General features: G+C 39.1%; 2 protein-coding genes across 3 annotated transcripts in view; both read right to left on the bottom strand.

The window, feature by feature from the left end:
- LOC122073068 (ER lumen protein-retaining receptor erd-2.2-like) overlaps positions 1 to 17754 on the bottom strand; it is a 33342-nt gene extending 15588 nt beyond the window's left edge. Inside the window, exon 1 of the mRNA XM_042637575.1 lies at positions 17304 to 17754. Within this exon, the coding sequence (XP_042493509.1) occupies positions 17304 to 17526 (223 nt within the window). The 5' untranslated portion in view covers positions 17527 to 17754. The remainder of the gene's footprint in view (positions 1 to 17303) is intronic.
- Positions 17755 to 19330: 1576 nt separating this feature from the next.
- The window catches only part of LOC122073067 (probable alkaline/neutral invertase B), an 18669-nt gene continuing 12556 nt past the window's right edge, over positions 19331 to 25443 (bottom strand). For both annotated transcript variants that reach the window (XM_042637573.1, XM_042637574.1), the window contains exons 4-5: positions 20238 to 20796; positions 19331 to 19892 (exon numbers count right to left, since the gene is read on the bottom strand). In XM_042637573.1, the coding sequence (XP_042493507.1) occupies positions 19597 to 19892; positions 20238 to 20796 (855 nt within the window). In that variant the 3' untranslated portion in view covers positions 19331 to 19596. The remainder of the gene's footprint in view (positions 19893 to 20237; positions 20797 to 25443) is intronic.

The raw sequence follows: 25443 nt of genomic DNA, 5'->3' as shown, positions 1-25443 counted from the left end.
TCTGGAGATTCACCGAAGGTCAAGCTCGATCTGAAGGAGTTTGATGGGAGATATGACCCCCATTTGTTCTATGATTGGGTAGCTGCTCTGGATGATTATTTTGATTATTATGACTTGCCTGAGGAACGGAAGATGAAACTAGCTCGTGCCAAGCTAGTTGAGGCTGCCCGTGATTGGTGGAGAACCTATGAGTACGAACTGGAGGACTGTGGTAGAGAACCTACTACATGGGAAGAGATGAAGCAAGAACTATCTGATAAGTACTTGCCACGCAATTTTAAAGCTTGCATACAAGACCAATTGAACCCTCTTCATCAAGGAAATATGAATGTTACGGTATACATGAACAAATTTGATGCACTTTATTCTCTCACAAGCATTAGGAAGAATGAGAGGAAATTACTTTCTCAGTTTCGACTGGGATTACGAGCTAAAATTAAGAGAGAAATTGGTGTTGCTGATGTGTATACAGTGAGAGATTGCTTTGACAAGCCTCTTCAAGCAGAGGAACTTCTGGCACAACCAGGTAGAAGGTTTGGTTACCAAGCTAGGGAGGTCAAGAAGAATTTTTCAGCCACTAAACCTAACACTTCAATACCCCCAAGAGCCACAACTCCTTTATATGAAGTGAAAATACCTCTATTCAAACCAAAAGAACTTGAAGTCAAGGTTTACATTGAAGAGATGGTTCTTGAAGCTTCAAAGACAGAAGGTCAAGAGATAGAAGATTCAACTGAAGAGTTCTACATTGAAGAGAGCATAGTAGACAAGACTGAAACCATGGAAGAAGACTCCAGTGAAGGATTCTACATTGAAGAGAGCATAATAGGCAAGACTAAAGATGAGGAAGATGAGGTAGTGATTGAAAGAACTCCACAACAAGTCTTTGAGATTCATGATGAAAAGGATGCGTTTGTTCCAATCCTTGATGAGAAGGTTACCAACATTGACGACTCTATGCACACGACATTCACAGTTGGTATTGATTCAGAGGTTGAGCATATAGAGTTTGTTATGCCATCATGGTTCTTTGAAGAGAAAGCTCCACACCTTGAAGACTACCTTCCAAAAGTCTACAAGCAACCAGAATTTTGTTTGGGAATGGTTAAAGCTGCTACGCACATGTTGTTTCCTCCTTATCACTGTAAAATTTGAGGACGAATTTTTTCAAGATGGGAAGAGTTGATGCAGATTAATTACCAAAATAGGCTTGTTTATTAGGAATAAGTCTAGGGTTGGGTTCCATACATATTGGGCCTTTGATCCCATGTGTTTTGAGTGTAATAGACCACTTTCATGGGTCTAAAAGGGGGGGTCTAAGATTGAATACGGGATTACTAGTTAGTTTCCATTTTCATTAGTTTCCTTTTTAGTTAGGCTTGATTTGAGTTATATTTGTTTCCTTAGGAGTCAAGTTATTAATTAAGTCAAGTCATTAGTAGTTAGTTTCCTTTTTCAACTAGTTTCTAATTTCAGTTTTTATTAACTATTGTATTAGGAGAATATTTGGTTTCCTTTTTGAGGAACCTTCTATTTTGTAATTTCCTCCGCCATTAACATTATAAATAAAGAAGAGGAGGCTCCTAAAAGCCTAGAATGATTTTAATAAAAAAATAATGGTTGTTGCTATTGTCTTCTTCATGAAGAGTTGTCTTGTGTTTGATCAAGGCTGAAAGAATTGATGTTTGATCCAATTGACTCTTTGCGGCGTGAAGTCCAAGAGGTCTCTTCAACTATTTTTTCTTTCTTTTCCAAGTTAATTGCAAGGTTCTTCAAACCAGGTAAGGAATCTGAACTGCTTTTGATTTCTGGTTCTGAAAATCTCAAGTTTCTCTCCTGCTGCCCCTATATTGTTCTGAAGATCTAGCCAGCTGATGACCCTCCCCTTTTGATTGATTGTTGGGTTTATTAAAATGGAGGTTTGACCTTAATTTGGGACCAATCAGACCATGGGTTTGTCTGATCTGAGGTGTTAAATACTTCTGGCCGACTGTGTTTCAGGCCAGACTTCAGATCTGGTTCGACTTACCTGTTTCTGTGGTATTTGTTTCTGATTGTGGCTTATCTAGTACTCTATACCTGCTGCTGGTTAATCTATTTGTTTGGTGTAATCTCTGTTTCAGAAATTCCAAATTCTGGGTTTGAAAATTCTGATTTACAAGGACTATTTGCCTCTTACTTCTGGACTATTGTTTGCTGCCTAATTTTGGGTGATTATTGATTGTTCTCTGGTTTATAAAATCCTGCAGTCTTGGGTCTGGTTTGGTTGCCAAATTTATCCCTACATTACATTGTCTTTGTGGGCATATGCAAAAAGTGAAACTACATAATAACTTGGGTGTCTGGTGTTTGCTCCACCATGTCATTCAGGCCAAAAGTAACGAAGTAGAATAAAGTTTATTAAGCGAAAAAAGGAGAAAAAAATGTGCAAATGTCATTAATGCTTGGTAATATGTTTTCGTAAAAAACACTCCAACGCCTTAGTCATTGGTTCTCTATTTCTTCACAAGTGGTTTTACCTCAAGATAAGGATGTTTTGGAAAAAGACGAGGTGAGTTCCAAATTAAGAAATATACTAGTGCCTAAAATTGATAAAATGTAATAAAAGTTCAAGTGTGGGGGTCCCTTGTAAGAAAAATTATCTTTGCTCCGGATCGGTATGGGCCTTACCTTTAGCCAATGTTAGGATTTATTTATTCTGAATTTTGGGTGTATATTCACTACAAACACCCACGAGACACAACTCGTCCACTAGGGGGTTTAAAGACTTGTTGCACATGCTAAGTGCAACCATGATTCCTACGAAAGTGAGTTAGGCTTTTTGTTTTTATTCTTTTTCATTTTATTTTGCTCGAAGACTAGCAAAGTCTAAGTGTGGGGGAATTCTGATGAGTACATTTATGTGTGAAATCTAGGGTAGTAAAACATGCATTTTACATATTTAGAATGGAGCAACTTTGGGTTTCTCTCTTTTTGCAGGTTTTATAGTTTCAAAGCTTTAAGAACTATCGGGCGCTATATCTCCAATTTTACACGTAAAGATGTCCTATTTCTTTTCATGGTTGCGAAGACGAAATTCTGAGCAAGATGGACGTGTTCAATTGCAAGTACATAATCGTTTGGTCAACCGTACAAGTGATTATTCTTTTCGGGTCAGAACAAGAATAATGGATCAGAACTGAACCGAGATGCAAAACAGCCCATCTGCAGTTGTTCCAAGGGTATAAGGAATATTCTAAATGCCAACAAAGATTGATGGACCACATCCTTAAGTGATTGAAAATTCGTTTTTGGTAACAACTACCAAGCATAGTTGGTGAGTTGTGGTGTGCAAAATCCCTTGCTTATTAGGAGGTCTCAAGTTCGAACCTCTTAACTGCCATTTTGTTGAGGTTTTTATTTTAGAAGATTTTCTTTCTTACTCATCACTCAAAGGAGGTCGGCCAAAGGGTTTATTACGCAAGAGGAGAGAAATAAGGAAACAAAGAGAAAAATAGAAAAATAGGAGGAAAATAGGAAAGGGGAAAAAAATAATAATAATAATAATTAAAAAAATCATCCAAGATGTTGCCCACGTTTGAAGAGAGAGAAAAAAAAAAGAAAAAGGAAGCAAAATCGTTGAAGATTCTCTACTTCCTACAATTCTCTATCTTCTCCCTCCTCCACCTCATTAACAAGATAAAAAAAAAATCTTTTTTTTTTAGAAGCTAAAATCTTTAGCTCCCTCCCCCATTCTCTATATGATAGAATTAACACAAGGGGAGGAGGCACTTCATTCTTCTTTTAGGGTTTTTTCTTAGTTGCTCTATCTCTTTCTCTAGTTTTCTCTTTCTCTAGCTCTAGTTCTAAGTTTATGCTTTAAACACTTTTGTAAGTTCTTTTTATTCAATTAATGCAAGTACTTTTGTTTTTGATTCAGTCTTTTATTTTTATTGTTTATGCAATTCAAGTTGTAATTTTCAAGTTCTAGTTCTAGGCTTAGTTCTAGGTGACAAGAACAAATTATAAAGCATGTCTTTCAAGTTCAATTTATTTTTTCTTCAGATTTGTTTTCTCTAGTACTAGAAATTTCAGATTTGGTTTATTCCAGATATGATTTTTAGTACTGGTAGTATCTCAAATCGATTAAGTTTTCAGTTCAAGGGTTGAAGTTCAAGCAAGTAGGCTCCTTCAGTAGTCTTCTCTCCCCCCTCTTCTGACTACTCTTTCTTTCTTAATTTAAGATTTTAATTTCAGTCGTTACATTATTGCCATCCATTTCCCCCAAGGTTCATGGCTAGTGTATGTTTTGGTTTTGCCCCTCCTAGCCATAGAACCATCAATTTTTTGTTTTTATTTTAATTGTCTCATTTTCCCTAAAGCCAAGTAGAGTAACCCTTGTAAGAGTGACTCTCTGGTCAAGTACGGAAGCTCATATTATGATGCATCCCTCGGGCTAAGTAGAGAAACCTACTTGTGAGTCTCTCTCTAGCCTTATCCCCTTTCTTTTACTTTATTTTTATTTCAACATTTTTTTCTTTTATTGTTTTTTTTTTAATTGCGTGGGTTGTTTATTTTCAATTATTTATTTATTTAATTTTAATTGCGTGGCTTGCGTCTTTAAATTCTTAGATGACGAATGGTTAAGACGTTATTTTAGATACATATGTTTAGGACGGTAATTAGAATTAGATCACAACCGTTAATTAGTTCACTTTCACATTATTAAAAGAAAAAATAAATAAAGTGATTGCTCTCCCTGTGTTCGACCCGTAGCTACACTGATCCGTACGCTTGCGATTACATTTTAAAATCTCAAACATTTGCCTAGTGTAGAATACATGATTGACAAAGCCAACCCAATTCCAGCTAATCTAAGTTTGTCAATCCATAGGATTTACAGGGATAGGGAGGGAGAGGCCAACACAAATCCAATGAATCCAATTGGTTAATCCACAGTGTTAAGATTAAGGCGTTAGCTCAATCAGTGATAGGGGCAATAGGGGCAATTATGTCCTATCGATCCCCGGCACTGTATTAGGGCTTACTAGATGTTTAAGGGTATTTTTGTACCTGTTTATTTAGTTCTAATATATAAATATTAGGGTCTAGCCTGCGACAGACTATTGTGGTCTGATCGCAAGTTATTCCCCTCTCTTGGGAGTATCTCGATCTCGCTTCTCTTCTTTTCTTTCACTTTCGCTTCCTCTTTCTTTGGTTTGATCACAGGTATTCTTCTCGTGGGTCTGCTGGTCGAGGTTCTAGTGGACTGCCGTCTGATCGGTCATCTCGCCAATGCACTTACTGTGGGAAGACCAACCATACTGTAAAGACTTGTTTGGCAAAGCATGGCAAGCCAAAGTGGGCAACCCAGTTATCCAATCATGCAGTGTCAGATGATGGTACTGACACCGTGTCTCCCACTGATACTAAACTGAGAACTTCCTCAGGAGATTCATCTACCAGTCTACATGATGATATTAATCAATTACTCAAGCTAGGGGTGAAATAAGGCCGGGTTGGGCCGGGTTTCTTACAACCCTAACCTAACTCTAACCCAACCCTACCTGGTTCATGCTCAGGCCCAACCCTACGAGGCTCAGGGTTGGGCCAGGTTGGGTCAGATTGACCCTAGCTGGTCTTCTTAGTGGAATCACCTTCCGATAAGTATAACATTTGAGGATTAAGAAAATTGACAGATTTGAAGCAAAGGGTTTTTAATTAAAATGCTAAAATGAATTCCTCCATTAAACTATACTGAATGTGATATTTTATCATTCTTTCATGGAGATTCCATGTGCCCCTATTTTTCCATGTGACCCTTTTTTTAACCCCCTCCATCAAAAGTCAACATATTAAGACATAATCCAATCATTCACTGTTGTTAGAATTTCATCTTGATCTACAATAATGCCTAATTTCCAACATACAAGGACCAAGAAACTCGAGTACTGCAAGCCCCCACCTCTCCTCTTTCCTTATTTCATAGTTGTAGCGATGGGTGTTTCCTTTGGCTTTGTGCTCTCTTTTGGCTATACTATTCTCTATCATATTCTTGTTACACAGGAAACTCCCACCATGAAATATGGCTCTCCCCTTGGCTAGGAGAGACACCTGCATTCTACAAAGCACAATAATAATCAGGGTTAGACTCAGGGCAGGTTAAGGTTGGGTTGGGTTGGGTTGGCTATGCCTCAACCCAGGCCCCGGCCCAACCCCACACAGGGTCGGGTTGGGTTCGCCCTCATAGTCAGGTTAGACAGGGTTCGGGCTCAAGGCGGGTTCGGATCGTCAAGGCTAAACTTACACCCCTAACTCAGGCGCTTGCAGACTCTTGAGGCATCCTCTAATACATCCAATGGTGCATCTACATCCGCTGCTATCTTGGCTCATGCAAGTACCTCAGCCCTTCTTACCATTACTTCTACCCCCTGGATCATTGATTCAGGTGTCTCTGCTCATATGACTGGTAAGTCATCACTGTTTAAGTCGTTTTCTCCTAGTACCATCTCTACATCTGTTATTCTTGCAAACGATGCTTCAACACTGATTTTAGGTCATGGTACTATCTCACCTACATCCTCCCTTAATTTGTCCTCTTTGTTGCATGTTCCCCAATTTCCATTAAGCCTCCTCTCTGTAAGTCAATTAACTAGGTTATTAAATTACTCAGATCTTTCCTTCTTACCGTGTTTTTCAGGATCTTCACACGAGGAAGACGATTGGTGGAGGGCGTGAAAAATATGGTTTATATTATCTCAACTGTGGCACTCCTACTTCTGCTACTGCTACTACTGTTGGGGATGTAACTCCTTTCCAATGGCACTGTCGTTTAGGACACTTGTCTTTTTCTAGGTTAAAACTTTTACTTCCTAATTTTAAGTTTGTGCTCAAGTTAGAGTGTGAAGCCTGTGAGTTGGAAAGCATCATTGTTTGTCCTTCCCATCTTGTTGTCTTGTAGTTCGTCTTTATTTTCTTTAATCCATTCTGATGTTTAGAGTCCTTGCAGAGTCAGCAATAGATTTGGATTTCGATATTTTGTGACCTTTGTCGATGATCATTCTCGTCTTACATGGTTGTATCTGTATCCCAATGAGCTTTCTGAGGAAACTGCATAAACTGACTAAGGACCCCAACAGCATAAGAAATGCCAGGTCGTGTGACAGTAAGATATATCAACTTGCCAACCAAACTCGAAATCCCAATGAGCTTTCCTTAGTCAGTTCATATAGTCTCCACATTCTCCTTTAACAGATACAGTCATGTAAGACAAGACTGATCATCCACAAGGTCACAAAATATCGAAATCCAAATCTATTGCTGACTGTGCAAGGACCCCAAACATCAGAATGGATTAAAGAAAACAAAGCTGGACTACAAGACACAGAGCGTGATGGAAAGGACAAACGGTGATGCTTTCCCAACTCACAGGCTTCACACTCTAACTTGAGCACAAACTTAAAACTAGGAAATAAAAGTTTTAACCTAGTCAAAAACAAGTGTCCTAAACAACAGTGCCATTGGAAAGGAGTCACATCCCCAACAGCAGTAGCAGCAGCAGAAGAAGTAGGAGTGCCACAGTTGAGATAATATAAACCATTTTTTTCACGCCCACCACCAATCGTCTTCCTCGTGTGAAAATCCTGAAAAACACAGTAAAAAGGAAAGAAGGTAACTGAACAATCTAATGACCTGGTTAATTGACTTACAGAGAGGAGGCTTAATGGAAATTGGAGAACATACAACACAAAGGTCAAATTAAGGGAGGATGTAGGTGAGATAGTACCATAACCTAAAACCTGTGTTGAAGCACCGTCTACAAGAATAACAGATGTAGAGGTGGTACTAGGAGAAAACGACTTAAACAGTGATGACTTACCAGTCATATGAAAAAAGGCATCTAAATCAATGATCTAGGGGGTAGTAGTGGTAAGAAGGGCTGAGGTACCTACATGAGCCAAGGTAGCAGCAGATGTAGACGCACCATTGGATGTATTAGAGGATGCCTCAAGAGTCTGCAAGCGCCTGAGTAATTGATTAATATCATCACGTAAACTGGTAGACGAATCTCCTGAGGAAGTTCTCGGTTTAGTATCAGTGGGAGACACGGTGTCAGTACCATCATCTGACACTGCATGATTGGCTAACTAGGTTGCCCACTCTAGCTTGCCATGCTTTGCCAAGCAAGTCTCTACAGTATGGTTGGACTTCCCACCGTACGTGCACTGGCAAGATGACTGATCAGACGGCTGTCCACTAAAACCTCGACCAACAAGCCCACGAGAATAATATCTGTGATTAAACCAGAGAAAGAGAAAGAGAAAGAGAAAGAAAAGAAGAGAGGCGAGATCGAGATACTCCCAAGAGGGAAATAACCTGTGATCAGACCAGAATAGTCGGTCGCAGGCTAGACCCTAATATTTATATATTAGAATCAAATAAACAGGTACAAAAATACCCTTAAACATCTAGTCAGCCTTAATACAGAGACAGGGATCGATAGAACATAACTAACCCTATGCCACTTAGTTTGGCATTTTAATTAAGATTTTTTGATCTGATAATGCTTTAGAGTATGCCCAAAATGATATTTCTGATTTTTGTGCCAACCGTGGGATGATACACCAAACTAGTTGTGCTTATACCCCACAGCAAAATGGGATAGCTGAGCATAAAAATCGGCATCTTCTCAAGGTAGCTCAAGCTATTATGATACATATGCATGTTCCAAAAAAATTTTGGTGTGATGGGATTTTAACTGCATGTCACTTGATTAATCACATGCCTTCCTCGATTCTTTCTTATAGGTCTCTCTTTTCTATTATGTTTCCTAATCTGTCGAGTTTTCCTGTTCCTCCTCGTGTCTTTGGGTGTGTGAGTTTTGTTCATAATTTGCATGCACAGATAGATAAATTATCTCCTCAGTCCACTAAGTGCATTTTATTAGGTTATTCACGCACTCAGAAAGGGTACATGTGCTATAATCCTGTCTCACTGAAAATTTGTCAGTGCTGATGTGACTTTTTTTGAAGGCACATCACTCTTTTCTCCTCAGGCGTCTCAGTCTGGGATGGAGTGGAACTCTCCAACTACTCCACCCATCCCGTCTCTCATTCCTTTTCCTGATGTTCCTAGTGCCAGCAACACGCCTCCCTTATAGGTTTATCAGCGCAAGAAGCTTGAACAGCCTAATGCCGATACCAATACTCCAGATGATTCGCTCCCTCCATTCCCGCCTTCCTCTGGTGAATCTCCTCTTCCTCCTATCCCTGATGAGTTACCAATTGCTCAACGTAAACATACACGCACTTGCATAAAAATCTATGGATGTGTATCCTATTGATAACTTTGTTTCCTTGTCTCATCTCCCATTGACCATCCATGGTCTTACCCTCTCTTTCTACTAACACCATTCCCCGATCTCATATTGACGCCTTGCGTACCCCAGGATGAAAAGCTACCATGGATGTAGAAATAGATGCTCTCTTGAATCGTGCTACCTAGAGTCTGCTAGATTTACCTCCAATTAAGGACTTGGTAAGTGTCGCTGGGTTTACACTATTAAGTATCACTCTGATGGCTCTGTTGAGTGGTTGAAAGCCCGTCTGGTTGCCAAGGGGTATACTCAAACATATGGGGTTGATTATTTTGAGACCTCCTCCCCAGTTGCTAAGTTGAACTCTGTTCGCCTACTTATTTCTTTTGCTATCAACTTTGATTGGCCATTGTTTCAGTTGGACATTAAGAACACCTTCTTGTATGGTGATCTACAGGAAGAGGTGTATATGGAGCAACCTCCTGGTTAAGTTGCTCAGGGGGAGAATCAAAGTTGTGTGTGTCGTCTACACAAGGCTATCTATGGACTTAAATAGCCCCCTCAGGCATGGTTTGACAAGTTCAGTACTACCATAGTAACTTGTGGATTTTCTCAGTGTTACTCTGATCACTCTGTCTTTGTCCGTCGCAAAAGTAATAAGCTGGTTGTCTTGGTTGTTTGTGGATATTATTTTTACTGGTAATGATAAGGCAGGAATCTCTGAAGTGAAGAACTACCTACAGCAGCACTTTCAGACCAAGGGCTTAGGTCAGCTTCACTATTTCCTCCGGATTGAAGTGGTTCGATGTAAGAAAGGGATCAGTTTGTCTTAAAGTATGTGTTGGACCTTTTATCTGATACTGGTATGCTTGCATCCAGGCCTGTAGATATCCCTATGGATCCTTACCAAAAGTTTGGTGTTAGTGATGGCGAACCTCTCCAGGATGTGCATCAGTACAGGAGTTTGGTTGGCAAGTTGATATATCTTACTGTCACACAATCTGACATTTCTTATGCCATTGGGGTCCTTAGTCAGTTCATGCAGTCTCCTCAAAAAGCTCATTGGGACGCTGTTGTTCATGTTCTTCAATATTTAAAGGGTGCTCCTGGAAAAGGGCTAATCTATCGTCCTAATCGGCATATAGAACTAGTTGGCCACTCTGATGCTGATTGGACCGGCTCTGCTAGTGATCATAGGTCCACCACAGGGTATTGCACATTTGTTGGAAGTAATCTGATTACATGGCAAAGTAAAAAGCAAACTACCATTATCCGGTCTAGTGCTAAAGCAGAATACAGAGCTATGGTTCACCATTGCTGAGTCGATGTGGTTACGGTCGTTAATTCTGGAGTTGGGGTTTCCAGTAACCAAGCCTATGAAGATGTATTGTTGTGTACATTGCTAGTAACCTGGTCTTCCACGAGAGGACCAAGCACAATGAGGTGGACTAGCACTTTGTTCATGATGTTGTTCTGAAGAAGTTGGTCGAGACCCCTTTTGTTCCTTCCTCATATCAGTTGGCAGACATGTTCACTATAAGTCTCTATTTGCTCCTAGCTTTCGTAATGGTTGTACCAAGATGAGCATGGGTGATGTATATACTCTAGCTTGAGAGGGAGTGTTAAGATTGAGGCGTTAGCTCAATCAGCGACAGGGGCGATAGGGGCAATTATGTCCTATTGATCCCAATCTCTGTATTAGGGCTGACTAGATGTTTAAGGGTATTTTTGTACCCTTTCTGCCACTTTGTTCGTGATGTTGTTCTAAAGAAGTTGGTCGAGACCCCTTTTGTTCCTTCCTCATATCAGTTGGCAGACATGTTCACTATGTCTCTATTTGCTCCTAGTTTTCGTAATGGTTGTACCAAACTGAACATGGGTGTACCAAACTGAACATGGGTGATGTATATGCTCCAGCTCGATGTTTAAGGGTATTTTTGTACCTGTTTATTTGGTTCTAATATATAAATATTAGGGTCTAGCCTGCGACAAACTATTCTAGTCTGATCGCAGGTTATTCCCCTCTCTTGGGAGTATCTCAATCTCGCCTCTCTTCTTCTTCTTTCTTCTTTTCTTCTTCTCTTTCCTTTCTCTTCCTCTTTCTCTAGTTTGATCACAGGTATCTAGGATCATAACACATAGGATCTAGGGTCTTTTTTTTTTTTTTTTTTTTTTTTGGGGGGGGGGGGGATGAAGATGCAGTTCATTGGATGTTCTTAACTTTTATTTGAATTTTTTTAAGACAAAGGTTGGATGTCGTTAACTATTCACCAAAGATTAGACTCTATTTGAAGGGATTTTTATAAAAGTATGTGAATTGACCCACTTACCCTTAGTTTTGAGCCATTAAAACATGTGCTCATTAATGATCTAGCGCATAAACAACTATAATCGCTTTATCCCAATAAATCATAAACACCTCTTTACTTGTTTATGAATTTTCTGGTATATGACTTATTTTAATGAGAAATAGGGGTCATAAATCATACCAAACGTCTCTATTTATGTTTACCTGTCAAATAAATATAAATTTAATAATGTAGCCAAGGGTAAGCGAACCAACCAAATCTCAACTGCAGGAACTTTTCATCAAAGAACAACCATAAACCAATCCCAACACTTGTATATAAAAATCAGATTATAATGGACAGCAGGTCACACTAGAAAAATCCATCGATTTCAATAGTCCAAGGACTCTTAATAGAGGTCAGTAGATGAACAAACAGAGATTATCCATGATGCAGATGCCTTGGCTTGGCTGGACAGACTGACTCATTATGGAGGCCTAAGCCAATATACAACCAGCCCAAACCAAAATTCTGGTCTGGTCAGGGTTGATGGTTGATATTTAGGAAAGCAAATTAGTATAGTTGATTTTTCTCTATTTTAGAAGCAAATACATAGGATTTCCTTTGCAATTAGTTAGTTTCCAACATTTAATTGCTTTCCAATTTTAAGTGAGGATTTCTTCTTTAAATTGCTATAAATGATTATGGAGTTTTCGGTTTTTTTTTTTTAATGAAATAGTGGAATGGCTGAATTATAATGGTTGTGACCGTGGCTGCTGTGATGTTTGCATACCCCTCCCCTCTACTTTGATCTTCTTCTTCTTCATTCTCCTCTTTTCTTCTTCACTTTTATCCTTACCTTACTGGCTGGTCAACCACTATTTATGGGCGATAGTTGCAGCGCCAAACAAGGGGGTCAATCTTCCCCACCCTTGAGCTGCTTGGACAAAGGCCTTGGTCGAGGGCTTCCTACCTATAGGCAACCAAAACCCTGGGGTACTACTTCCAAGTTTAGTTCTGATCTGAGAGATCAAACTTAGTTTCAGATCTGATTCTGGAGATCTCTGCCAAGAGCAGATTCAAGTCACAGGTTCCCGAGTGTTGCTTCATCTTTGGGATAGACTCCTTTTGGTATTCATACTTCTAGAAGAGAAGATTGATCGATTGAAATTTGAAGTTGATTTGAGCTGATGTGACAGAGTTCTCCCAACTCTACCGCCCTACTTTGGTTCAAGGAAGAAGACAACCCCATCATGAGTTTAGGGTGTTTATCTCCTTTTATTCTGACGTCTTATTTTACCCTTCTCTTTGTTTTTAATTTCCCCCATATCCCTATTCCTATTCCCCCATATACTTCTACAAGTCTGCCACTCTTTTATTACTTATGTTTATTTACAATATTGCCACTGCCTTTGATTATTGGATACTCCTATTTGGGTGGGCCATTAAGCAAACCGAACAGGGTTTTTTTAAAACCCCGGTTTTGCATTAACTTGGTATTAGAGCCAAAAAGATTCCTATAGCTACGGTGAGTAACAATGAACTTCTTTAGCGGATTGGTTCACATAGAGAAGAGACTGATACAGCTATTGCCAATCTCACTAAACGAGTGACTACCTTAGAGGGAAGTGTCAACACGCTCAATAATAATCTCACTTCTTTGCAGATTGTGACGACTTCTTTGCAGGCTTCTAATGACAAGTGACAGCTTCTGAGAAAGGAAAGAGTCTCATGCTATCTGATGATTCTTCCAACTCAGTCCCGCAAGGGTTGCCACACGTCACGCCACACCCATTACCACATGTTCCCCTTTCACCACTGCCACCACCTCATCATACACCACCACCACCACCACCACCACCACCACCACCATATGGGGCTGGACGATATGATGACGAAGCAGACAAAGCAGTGAGATTGGACGTCCTTGATTTCTATGGGGACCACAACCCAGAGCAGTCCCTTGACTGGGTTTACAGTTTGGAGATTTTCTTCAGATGGTACAACTTGACAGAGGCTAGGAAGTTGATATTTGCAGAGGGAAAACTGAAAGGCACAGCTCGTGTTTGGTGGATAAAACACCACCAGCAAAATCGGACTCGAAATTTGGGGCAAGTGACTACATGGCCTGAAATGCGAGGTGCAATGGACAGAAGATTCCAACCGACCGATTACAAGCAACGTGTACACCTCAAATTTGTGCAGTTGAGACAAGACAATATGTTGATTGAGGAGAATGTGGCCAGATTCTACTATTTAGCCACTCGATCTGACTTTGAGTGGGACGAGGAAGTCTTAATGGCACGGTTCCGCAATGGTTTGCATCCATAGATTAGTGCCGCACTGGCCACTAGTAGATTGTCTACCATAGAGGATGCAGTTCAGGTGACCTATCAGGTTGAGGAAAGTCTGAAGAGGCCCTACACTCGGAGGACTTTTCCCGACACATTCTAGAGGAGATACCTCATGCCCACAACAATCTTCTCCTTAAAAGAAATCAGCTTTGGTTAATAAACCACAGGCTAGTGGTTCTTCATCAACGCCTACACAACCGGCTCGTCCATATTCCCCTCCTCGCCATGGTTCTGACAGACCTTAGCATTTCCAAATGAGGCTATTCAATGCTTCACGTGCAATGGATACAGGCATCGAGCTACTCAATGTCCTAATCGGTTGTTAGCATACATCAATAAGGACAATTTTATACCCTATGCACCAAAAGAGCAACTGAAAACAAGAACGGTAAATCTGGAGGCTGAGTGTGAACGTGAGCCTAGTGAGATCAATGATGCTGATAGTGATGGCGAGCGTCAACCAATCTATGTGATCCGTCCTCTTTTGACTACACAGAAGCTTCCCGAGGAAGACTGATGTAGATAAGTCACTTGGGCTTATTTTATTGCAAATAAGTCTTGGGTTGTGTAATATATGTGTTGGGCCTTTGATCCCATGAGTTTTCTTTGAAATGAGCCACTTTAATGGGCCTAAAATATAGGTAGAAAGTAGGAAAACGGGATTTAATTCATTAGTTCAATTAGTTGTTATTTAATTCAATAAAAGCCCATTAGCCTATTGGTTGGTTGTAAAGTCCTATATGGACTATTAGTTAGCTAGTCCTACTCCATGTTGGAGTCATAAAATCAAGTTCTAGTTTGAATTCCTAGTTGTAGTAGGAGTGTCTAGTCCTATTAGGAAACTAGCTCCTAGTTGTAGTAGGAGTGTCTAGTCCTATTGGGAAACTAGCTCCTAGTAGTAGTTTGATTGTTATTCTGCCCTCTATAAATATAGGAGCCTATGTACTCATAATGGCAGATTTGAATGAAAGAAAGTTTGCATTTATGAAAGAAAGTTTGCAACTAAATGCTCACAGCAGCTGAGATAGCTGTGGGTGAGAAGCCCAGGCTGAGATAGCCGCTTCCTTTATTCTCTTTCATCCTTCTCAACCCCCCATCTGTTTCTTTCTTCTTTTTTCATTTTATTTGTTGTAACATTCAAGCGGTATAATTCAGATTCTGATAAAAGTCTGCAGAAATTAGAACCGATCAGCAATCCTAGTGGGAATAGAGAGATCGATCTCCTTTCTTTCTCTCTTATGTACTCTGTTCAGCCAGGTCTTCAATCAGGGTATTCCAGGCATCATAAGGGTCCCACGATCCTTACCTAGTCACTGTTGGAAGCATTCAGCTGTTGTTCTTGAAGGATATTCTCAGTTTTCTCTCTCCTAGGTCAGAAAATCAAGAAAGCTTGTCACTTCACAACCAGCCATCAGAATCCTCTCAACTTTGAGGGTTTTTATACCCTCCCTAGGGACTCTCTACGCCTAAGAGTGCAGCTCAATCGGACTCCTACAAACCGGGCCGCACCTCGCTCTGCCCAGCCATATTGCAGATGTTTCTCTCTCCTACCGGGTTGGGTTTTGGACTGGTTTTACTCCTGTATGGGTATTGTATCTTTGGGGGTTTATTTGATGGTCTTTTTTCTTTGTTTCTTTGTCCTATTTGTATTGTTTGGGGTTATAAACTGCTGTAGTTTCTTGTAATCTACTCCTGCATTAAGGACAATTGGCGTCATAATCGTATCTTTCAGACCAAGGTGCGATGCAATGATAGCTTGTGTAATATGGTGATTGACCCCGGCAGTTGCACCAACGTCGTCGCTGAGGATGTTGTTCACAAGTTGGGTCTGAAAACGGAGCCTCATCCGAATCCCTACAAGGTTGGGTGGGTGAACAATACTAATCTGAAAATTAATAAAAAGCGCTTGCTCACGTATTCCATTGGTGGATTGATTGATCAGGTTCAGTATGATGTTCTCCTCACAAGGTTTGTCACATTCTTCTGGGGCACCCATGGTTATTCGACAAGAAAGCTAAACACTGTGGATATGAGAATTTACCCACAATATGTTCGACACGAAAGCCAACTTGGCATCGTACTTGGCACATATTATTTACCCAAGAAAGTTTGGTGACATGCACCAAGGTACCTAACTTTGATGCAACTCAGTCCACTCACTGAAAACCCAGGCAAATCAGCACCAGCTCTGCAAAGCTTATCTTCCAGAAGTAACGTTGCAGATCTTTCAACAATTAGACTGTGCAAAATCCAATCTCCTAAAAATGAAGTACATGCAGAGATACACAGCTACTTCTATCTATATCCCGAGAGAAAGATACTATAAAAAATAGACAGGTCAGTCGTTTAGGATACTCAAAACTCAATCCATATTTTATTTTTGCAGATCAACTTTCTTCGAAGGCACGGGTTAAAGGACCTATGCGCAAAAACGCATCACTACATCATCCAGTTTGCACGCACCTGCTAGTACATGTCAAGAAGTACACTTCTCTTCTAACTGTGTCAACGAAATTCTTGTTTGTAATACCTTGCCATCCATTAACTTGGAAAAAGCACCAAATGCAATTTTCAGTGGCTCCTAGACATCAAAATCTTTTTCTCATTCTCAGAACTTGCAAAAAAGGCACAAAAGAAATTTGCGAGACAGAATCAAACCTAAAACTACCTATCCCTTCGTAGAAGGAAATCCTAGATAGAGCCCCTAGTGTTATCGAGTGCAATAGAAGTGCATTGCTGTTCATTTCCATCCAAACTCCCTTATTCTCATAGAAAACATCAAGGATAGCCAAGAGAAGATCGATATAGATCAAGTCTGAAACAATAAATCAGCGATTTAAGTTTGTCCGCTACATGAGACCGGAAACCATCACATTCCCTTTTGCCAGCTATCAGATAGAACTTTCAACATCAAATATTGTTTCAAATGGATAACTATCGTTTTAATGAAAAATTATATATCTACAAAACGTCGCCAATCGCAAAGACATAATCGCATGTAGCCAAAGAGCTCCATCCGCATTCCCATTAAACAAAAATGAGAACATAATTTCATTTGGAAACGACAGAAGGGACAAAGGAGAGGAAGACAGGCAGGAATCGAACTTTACACATCTCAGCATTCAAATCTACGTGGATTCAGGTTTTTTTTTTTTTTTTTTTTCTGAAGGGGGGAGCATCCTCATCCAAACATCTAAGGGAAGATAAGGGAGTAAGTGAGCTTTCTATATAACAAACCAAATCTACTAAATCAAAACCTAAATATAAATCATTACATGCAATGTAGATGAAACAACGATCAAGTAACCTCAATCGAAAAAAATAACCCCAAAAACGAAGAGAAAAAAACCCTAGAGATAGATTTACCGGCGCAAGTCTTTTCCTTCATGAGCTTGTAGATGAGAACAGAGATTCCAATAGCGTGAACGGCCTCAGCCGCTACAAAGAGATTGTCATGATCATGAACGATGAAACGGAGGAATACAAGCGCAGTCATACCCGAAACGACGGCAAGAAAAGCCTTCACCTTGGGAGGTTGACGTTTCACCCATATCGACACCGCGTGTATTGGCCTTCTCGGTGGCCTCATCTCGTCTTCGTCGCTGAGAAATCTATGAAGGTTTAGCCTCGAAGAAGCTACAAAGGGTTCTGCACCAGAAACAGAGAGAAAAGCAGAGCAGCGGCTACGGTTTTGCTCCGAGTATTACGAGGGGACAAAATATTTATTAATTGGAATGAAAACGTACAAAAGAACGATGGTGGTGTGTACGTATACAGAATTGGAAAAGGCTTCGTTGCACCACTCTTCGGTAGTGGTGTGCCCATCGGCGGGGGTATCGTGAGCATTAATGCGTTTCGCACTTTCGTTAAGGTTATAATTAGGGGTGTCATTACCCAAAAAAAAAAAAAAACACAATTAGGGGTGTCCATTCCTTACCCAAAAAAAAAAAAAAAATGTGTGTCCATTTACCCAAAACACAAAAATTGGGGATGTAATGTTACCATAAATTGGAAAAAAAAAAATTAATGTAAAAAACATCGTGACTCTTACACGTGGACACAAAGTGGGCCGAAATTACCATCCCATAATGGTGAAAATTTCACTCATAATGAAGCTTCCACATGTATTCACATAATCCCATTGCCCTAAACTAGTGTAGGGGTACATTGCATTTCATAAAACCTAAAAACCCTCTCCCAAAAGAGAATTATGGATATTACAATCACAGTTAGCAAAAATGAGAACGGCAAAAAAAATGGAATGAACGATACATGTTTTAAACAGTACAAATTTTCAAATGATACGATCAAATAAATGGTAAAAAAAAAAAAAAAATAGATAACGGTAAAAAATGGAAAACATATGGTACGGATTTTAAACGTATAGATTTCAAAGAAACGATAGTATACTCATATATATTAAAAAATTATTACATTAATATCTACATCTAATGTTCAAAACAATTACAGTATCCAACACTAATGCATATATATCTCATGCCTCATTATAAGTTTTATGACATACAATTGAATTTCATCAAACACCAATTCTAAATTCATACAACACACATTTTCAAGTCTTATTGAGCAATGTGGCTTGGTTATGATATTTTTCCATTGTCGTCAACATAATCAATACACTATTGGAGTAATGTATGTATAGTTTGAGTTGGGAGTCATTACTTTAGAAACATTTTTCAGCAAACGCATCAATTTGTATCTCAATCTCGGGGTCCATACATTGATATTGAGTTGAAGGTGATATCATGAGAAATATAGGCCATTGAGTTAGGGAGAGAGATATGGTCAATTAAGTACAGAAATGTTAAATTGATTGAAATCTACACATTTAAAACCCGTTTACAATTTTTTCCCCTTTTTTTCCTTCATTTTTGGCTCCAACATTAAATTGATATCGTGCTTCTATTTAAGCAATTAACTTACCTTGTTGTGAACACTAATACCTGCTCCTGGCCTCAGAGCTTGATTCCTTATTTTTTGAATGTCTATAATTCTATGTTTTTCGCTCCAACCTTTAAACTAGTTGTTTCCATACATACCACTGACGAATAATTTGAGAACTTGCTAGGAAGTTTCCAACCGTTTCCAGTTGACACATCTGGAAAATATTCATCTATCTTTGCAGCCGACTGCAACATGGTGTTACTCAGTAGGATTATGACACTAAATCCCCATGGCTAGAGGCGGTAAAAGGTGTGAGCTAAAGAATGTCAGGAGCCCATCTCTGGGACTAGAAGTTGTAGCACAAATAGGTATTTCTTAGCAATGCTTCATTTTTTCCATGTGAAATAATGTTATGAAAATTTTGACCATTGAATATATAGAAAATGATGTCGATAAACCACATGTCAAATTCAGTAGAAAGATGTTCATGAAACTTAAAAGAACTTGCAGCTTCATTTCAGTTATCCCAGCCGAAGGTTAAGCATCAGATACATTTATATACTCTGCATGAGAGAGAGTGAGAGAGAGAGAGAGAGGCTAGCAAGAATTTCCACCCAATTATTAGTAAGGTGCATCCCAGCAATCAAACTACTATGCGTTAGTGCAAACCTATAAATGTGCTCCCGCTTAAAGCATGCTAACGCAGCAAGAAAACCAAAACTCACATTAGAAAGAGAGAGAGAAAGAGAGAGATTCAACAAGTCCATGAAGCAGATCTTTTAATGAGGGGTTTCATCTGTTTATCTTCCTCAAGAGAAACCATACCCAAGTGAGATGGGTCTTCGAGCATCATCTTTGCTACCAAGTAACCTGCAATGGACCATGTCTGAAATTTACGAGCTTGCTTCCCAATGTACCTTCCAAGCTTTCCATCATAATATTCAGGCCAACTGTCTTTCAATAATCGGCTCTCAGCAAGTTCTATGGCACGTCTTGCGATCTGTGGACGCCCAGTTTTGATGCATGCAGCCGTGAGAAGCCACAGAAGCACTGAACCACAACAAATACACAAGTGTAAATATGCCAAGGCAAAAGAAGATGCTATAATTTGTAAGGTACAGCTACAACATAAGATGCGGACTATAATGTTAAAATTGCATAAGCAGTGAAGCCGTGAAGGTGCTGGAGTCAACAGGTGAGCAGTGAGCTTGCCTACTAAAATTAGTAACAAATGATGGGCCACAGATTTGCAGTGAATTTATACAAGGATGTAGAGTTGATGTACATAGTCATTTTTTATTATAACAATTTCCATTGACTATTAAACCTTGTTCGCATGCAGTTATAAATCCAATTCTACCTTGCGGCCTGAAGGACTGTAAAGCAGAAGCATACCTGGCCAAGATCCTCCATTGTGGTAACTCCACCTGGTATTTTTTGGGTCATAACCTGTTACAATTCTCCATTCATGACTTTCTATGGCTGGATAACAAACTTTTAGTGGCATTTCTCCTACCAATTCCTCCCATCTTGATTCAATGAGATCCATTATTGCTGCAGATTGATCAGGGGTTGCCAGAGAGGACAAAATTGCAATACAATTACCCAGGCAAAACCAACGGAAATCCATCCTCGCAGGACTGACATTTCCAACAAAGTAACCTCCATGTGTTGGCATAAAATCTAACACCCAATCTGGAAGAGAATCAGGCATTATGTTGAACTTATTGACTGCAGTGTGAGAATACTCCTCTGTTTTATACCGATAAATGTCATTAAGCTGCTTTAGATCAATCCAAAAATAACTACGCATGTGATAACTCAAGGCATGTAGGCGTGTAACTATTCTCTCTACCATCTCCTTGCCCTCATCATCTTGCTTAAGTAAAAGCAGAGCACATCTTAAAGCCATGAAGAAGAGTGCTTGTATTTCAATAGGGTAACCATAAACACCCTGAAACATGACATTAAGAACAATAATCAAACAATTCAGAAAAAAAACTACCTAGGGAGAATGTTGATTGTGAATCATGTGAAGTAATTTTCAGAACCTGGAATTCGTTAGGTGCAAATAATATGTTCAAAAGATTAGGGACCTCATTGTAGTCTACTGATCAACGAAGACATTTAAAGTGAGTTAATGCACTTGCTATCAACTAATAGCAGAACCAGATAGGCATTCAGATGTTAAAAAACTGGTGAAAATGGAAAATCCCCCTGTATAAGTGGAGTTACAAATTGAGAAGCTTGATACAATCATTAATGAAAGGACGTTTGGGAAAAGCTGGCACATGGTTTACATATTCAGTGAAAGAACTAAAGCTGATTCACATGGCATATGCATCTTTGTGATAGGATGCAGTCAGTAACCTCCTCTTCGAGTAAATTAAACATAAAGAGAATTTTGAAAATTCAATTTCATCCCTTTATTCTTTTAGAAAGTAGGCACTTTCTTTTTATTTTTCTTTTTTAAAATATTCCCCTACTAGACATTTCTGAAAGATTGTCGGCACCATCAATCTTTTGGACCTCTCCAAAGTGTTTTTGTGCAGGAGGGCAAGACAAAAATGTGAGTGTAACGAGGATAATGGCTGTAATAACAGGAGTTCATAATCAGAGATTTAATTTCTGAAAAAAGTTTTACATGTTGCATGGTGCACACGGATCGAGCTACTTCTACCATGAATGGCAAACATAAAATACAAATTAAAAAGTAATTCAGTTTCTCTTGTTTAGGAGGCCTTGTCTTAGGCAGCGAAATTAAAGTTGACCCTGCTGTTCTCTCACTGCCTCAGAATTACAGTGCTTGAGACATCAGAAATGGGTTTATAGCAGATCATCAGTATATATGTATTAAATCTATGAGTAGAATCACAAGTGATCCTAATCCCAGGCAGGATCTCAAATTCTGACTGAATAGAGAAGATGCCGATTACTCACAAACCACAACTCAGATGGAGCTGAATTTTGGATCGATTAGAGATCCTACAAGAAGGAACAAGCCATAAAAATTTTAGCAAATTCTGGAAGTTGAATTGAGAGATATGCTGTCGACATGAATTAAGAAACTTTTGACCACTCTTCTGAAACTAGGGTTCCTGGCTTCGGATGATCCTCAAACTTGGAGTGAAGTTCCCTTATACGATGTATATTTATCCTTCAAAAGATGAGCCGTAACTGATGGCTGGTTGGTAAGTTATGCTCAAGGAATGAAAAAGAAAACTTATGGAAGTCCTGCAGTACAGCAGCTACATGCCTTCAAGCTGGTCTTTTGATGGAACTTCTGGACTTCAACAAACTTATTTTGATCACTCAAACATTCTCTCTCACAACAAACAAATAAAAGGAAAATAAAGAAAAAAAAAAAAAAGAGAATCGATGGAGGGGCTGCGAAGGGGGAGAAGAATTAGTGAATGGGCATCTCACCCCTCAGGTTTAGGCATCACATCCAACTGCATCCCACAACACAATAGCATAAGGCATTTTTTTTATTTTTATTTTTATTTTTTATTTTTAAATCAAATCTTTATTTTCATTATGATCAATGGGATTTAAATAGCCTTACAAACTTGGACACAAAGAAATAACAAAAAGGGAAACTAATAGATTGAAATAAGACTTTCTAATTTGTGTCTAACTTGCTAACCAAACTTAACAAAATTAGAAACTAACAACTAATTACAAAAAGGAAACTAACCTAAGTTACAAAACATAAGCTTCTTTGACTAACAAAATAGGAAACCAACTAAAGTAAACTAAATATGAAACTAAAATAGAAGATATTGACCCAATTTACTGGTCATGTGAACAGTAAAAAACTCATTTTTTTTTTTCCTGAAGTTGATTCTCAGCCCTCTTCTTCTCAGGCTTTGATCTGCATCAATTATTGTATTGGGAAACCAGAGACCTCAACTTTAATGGTATTTTTAAGAGATTGTAACCGGAAAGTGATTTCTTCAATGGCCAGCAAAAGCTGATAGCTTGCCAGGCAGGGAATAGTTACAATATCATTACAGTGGTAGTATTTCTACTTTGATATTATTCTTTGGCTGTTTTAGCAGCCTTTTCTATAGTCTTGGTTTCTCTTTTTCCTTGTCCCAACTTCAAGGCAACAACTGGAAAAAGTAAAATTTTATTCTCTTCAAATGTAGAGGATATTATCTATAATATTTCATGTGTTCTGCTCTATCTTTTCTCCAATATGGCATGTACAGGACACACAAAAAGTAGTGATACAAGCAGATCTTAGTCTTCCAAAACTAGCACCATCCAAACAAAAGTTGTAGTAATTCCAGCAAAGCCTTGCATCAAATACCCCAATCAAAATAGGAGGGAACCAGCATGCAAGGAAAGTCTTCGTGTATACCGAGCTTTGTTTTCCAAAAATTATGCTGTCTTTCAATAGGACCCAAAGTATTGCATGAGGAGTCACTTTCCAACAAAAAAATGAAAAAATAAGAAAAAACCTTGCCCTGAACTGAATTGCAAGGCGTCTCGAGTCTCTCGACACACTTTCACATGTCTAAATAGTAACCAAGTTTAAATTAAATTCAAGTTTTCAATTGGACTAACAGGGATAATCAATCTATCTTATTAACTTTCAAAAGCCTCACATATTGCTACTGCATATCACCTGATCTCATCCATGATCCATTGCTCCACCTGCCAAGACAATTTCTAGTTGACCATTTCTTACTGCGGGATCGCCTGCTTCAACAGACTGAAGAGCGACTCATCTCACCACCGCCTGTGGTATGTATCCCTCAAGTGACTTTCATCTCCAATTGTTTGCCTGGCTTGTCTATGTAAGCAGCTGTTCTTCCCTTGCCCATATCGTCTACTGCCACAACTCTTTGGGATTCATTCTGCTAGGGGAATATCTGGAATTCCTGATTATTCTTGCTCCTTGAGCTGTGAGGTATCTCTAGGAATCTGCATGAGGTCAATATCCTAATCATCTTGATGAAATTCCCACTTGAGTTTCTGGAACCGACTTTCATAAAGCCACTACATGCCCTTCTTAGAACCTGGAAAACATACTCATCTGAGGACCCTTTTTTGCCTCACTAGAACTGGATTTCAAGTCCAGATAAAATCTGTTGCCTCAAATCTAAAAAAGATTATGCCCCTTATTCCGATAGAAAACAAAGAGACCACTCTGAATCTCCTCACAAAGCATTCTGGAAATTTTCATTCTTAAGTCAAGCAGTAGTGCATATCTAATTTTGCGAAGTTGTAAGTTGATGAATCTCCTGATGACCCAAATCTGACACAATCATACAACCTTGAACCCCTTCAGCCCAATTTCTGACCAAGAGGTTGTTCTCAGAGTAAAATCCGAACACCTTCTCTTAACAAGGCCAGAAGTTGCATTCCTAAATTTGTTTCACATGGTACAAATTGTCCAGTTATTGTCATATCTCACTAAACCTAAATCAACCCCCTCCCCTCAAAACACACATGCACACACACATACGCAAGCTCCCCTTCTTGAAACTTATCTTTGCTTAAATTATTCCAGTGGGATGTGTACAGTACATCATGGCTGTTGATAATTGATACTGTTGCATTATCTAATTTCCTTCTTCTCTCACATCAATATCTTGTCACTATCTCCAATTTTCTTTTCTCTTCCTTTTTTTCTCATGGTAAATTATTATCCTTTAAAAAGTTTAGATACTGCAGGCTGAGTGCTAGAATTCGTTTTCTTCAAAAAGCCCTAGGACCTTGCAAGGTGGATTGCTAACTAGGAAGGAGGATTCTAAGTAAGACACATTATTTCCTTGCACCTTACTCTCCATGTAATAATTTTTGAGAACCAGCAGACTCTAGATTAGACCATTGCCCCATGTGAAGAAACAAAGCATAGAGCTCAGAAATAATAATGTTTTAGGCCCAACTCCCAACAAGGAAAATGTGATACTTGAGATTAGACAGTGAAGCTAAACTTCCCACTCCTTAGTTGTGTGACTGCACCAGGCCCTCAGCTTGGTAAGGTGGTCATTATCAGCCCACATGTATATAGATTCAGTTTGGAAGACTGCAACGGTGCTTGAGACTATGGTTCCCAGAAAAAAAGATAAAAAGAAGGTTCCCTCAATTGACTAAGCAGTGTTCTAAATTGTTGTCAAGATTGTGGTGATCCCGTTCAGGACATCAACCACCAGACCCAAAATCCCAAAAATCCCAATATAGACTACATCCACTCAAATTTCTTTCCTGTTTTTCAGACCAAAATGGCCATTGGTTTGTTTAAATTGTCAAGGCCACATCAAACAGATTTCGCCACCACTCCATTTTAACACACTGAGGCTAAGTCTTACATGACTGGAACCTAATACAACAGAGCTCAGATTTAACATTGTCACACCAAAGTCTGAGGCAACTGTTGCAATAAATTTTCTTTCCTTTAAACAAAAGCCAAGTTTCTGTGTTTGGACTGCCACAATTAGTGTGATAGCTAGTCATCCCTGTACATCAGTGTTATTAGCACTATAATAATATATATAAATAGGATCCATGGTACATGTTAAAGTTGTAATAATGGTGCTATTAAGTAACTGTGGTGTTGTGTAAGTTATTAAGTAATCTACTGTGGGGG

Source organism: Macadamia integrifolia, chromosome 3 (assembly GCF_013358625.1).
Source record: "Macadamia integrifolia cultivar HAES 741 chromosome 3, SCU_Mint_v3, whole genome shotgun sequence".
Classification (NCBI taxonomy): Eukaryota; Viridiplantae; Streptophyta; class Magnoliopsida; order Proteales; family Proteaceae; genus Macadamia; species Macadamia integrifolia.
This window is presented reverse-complemented; position numbering and strand designations above follow the sequence as displayed.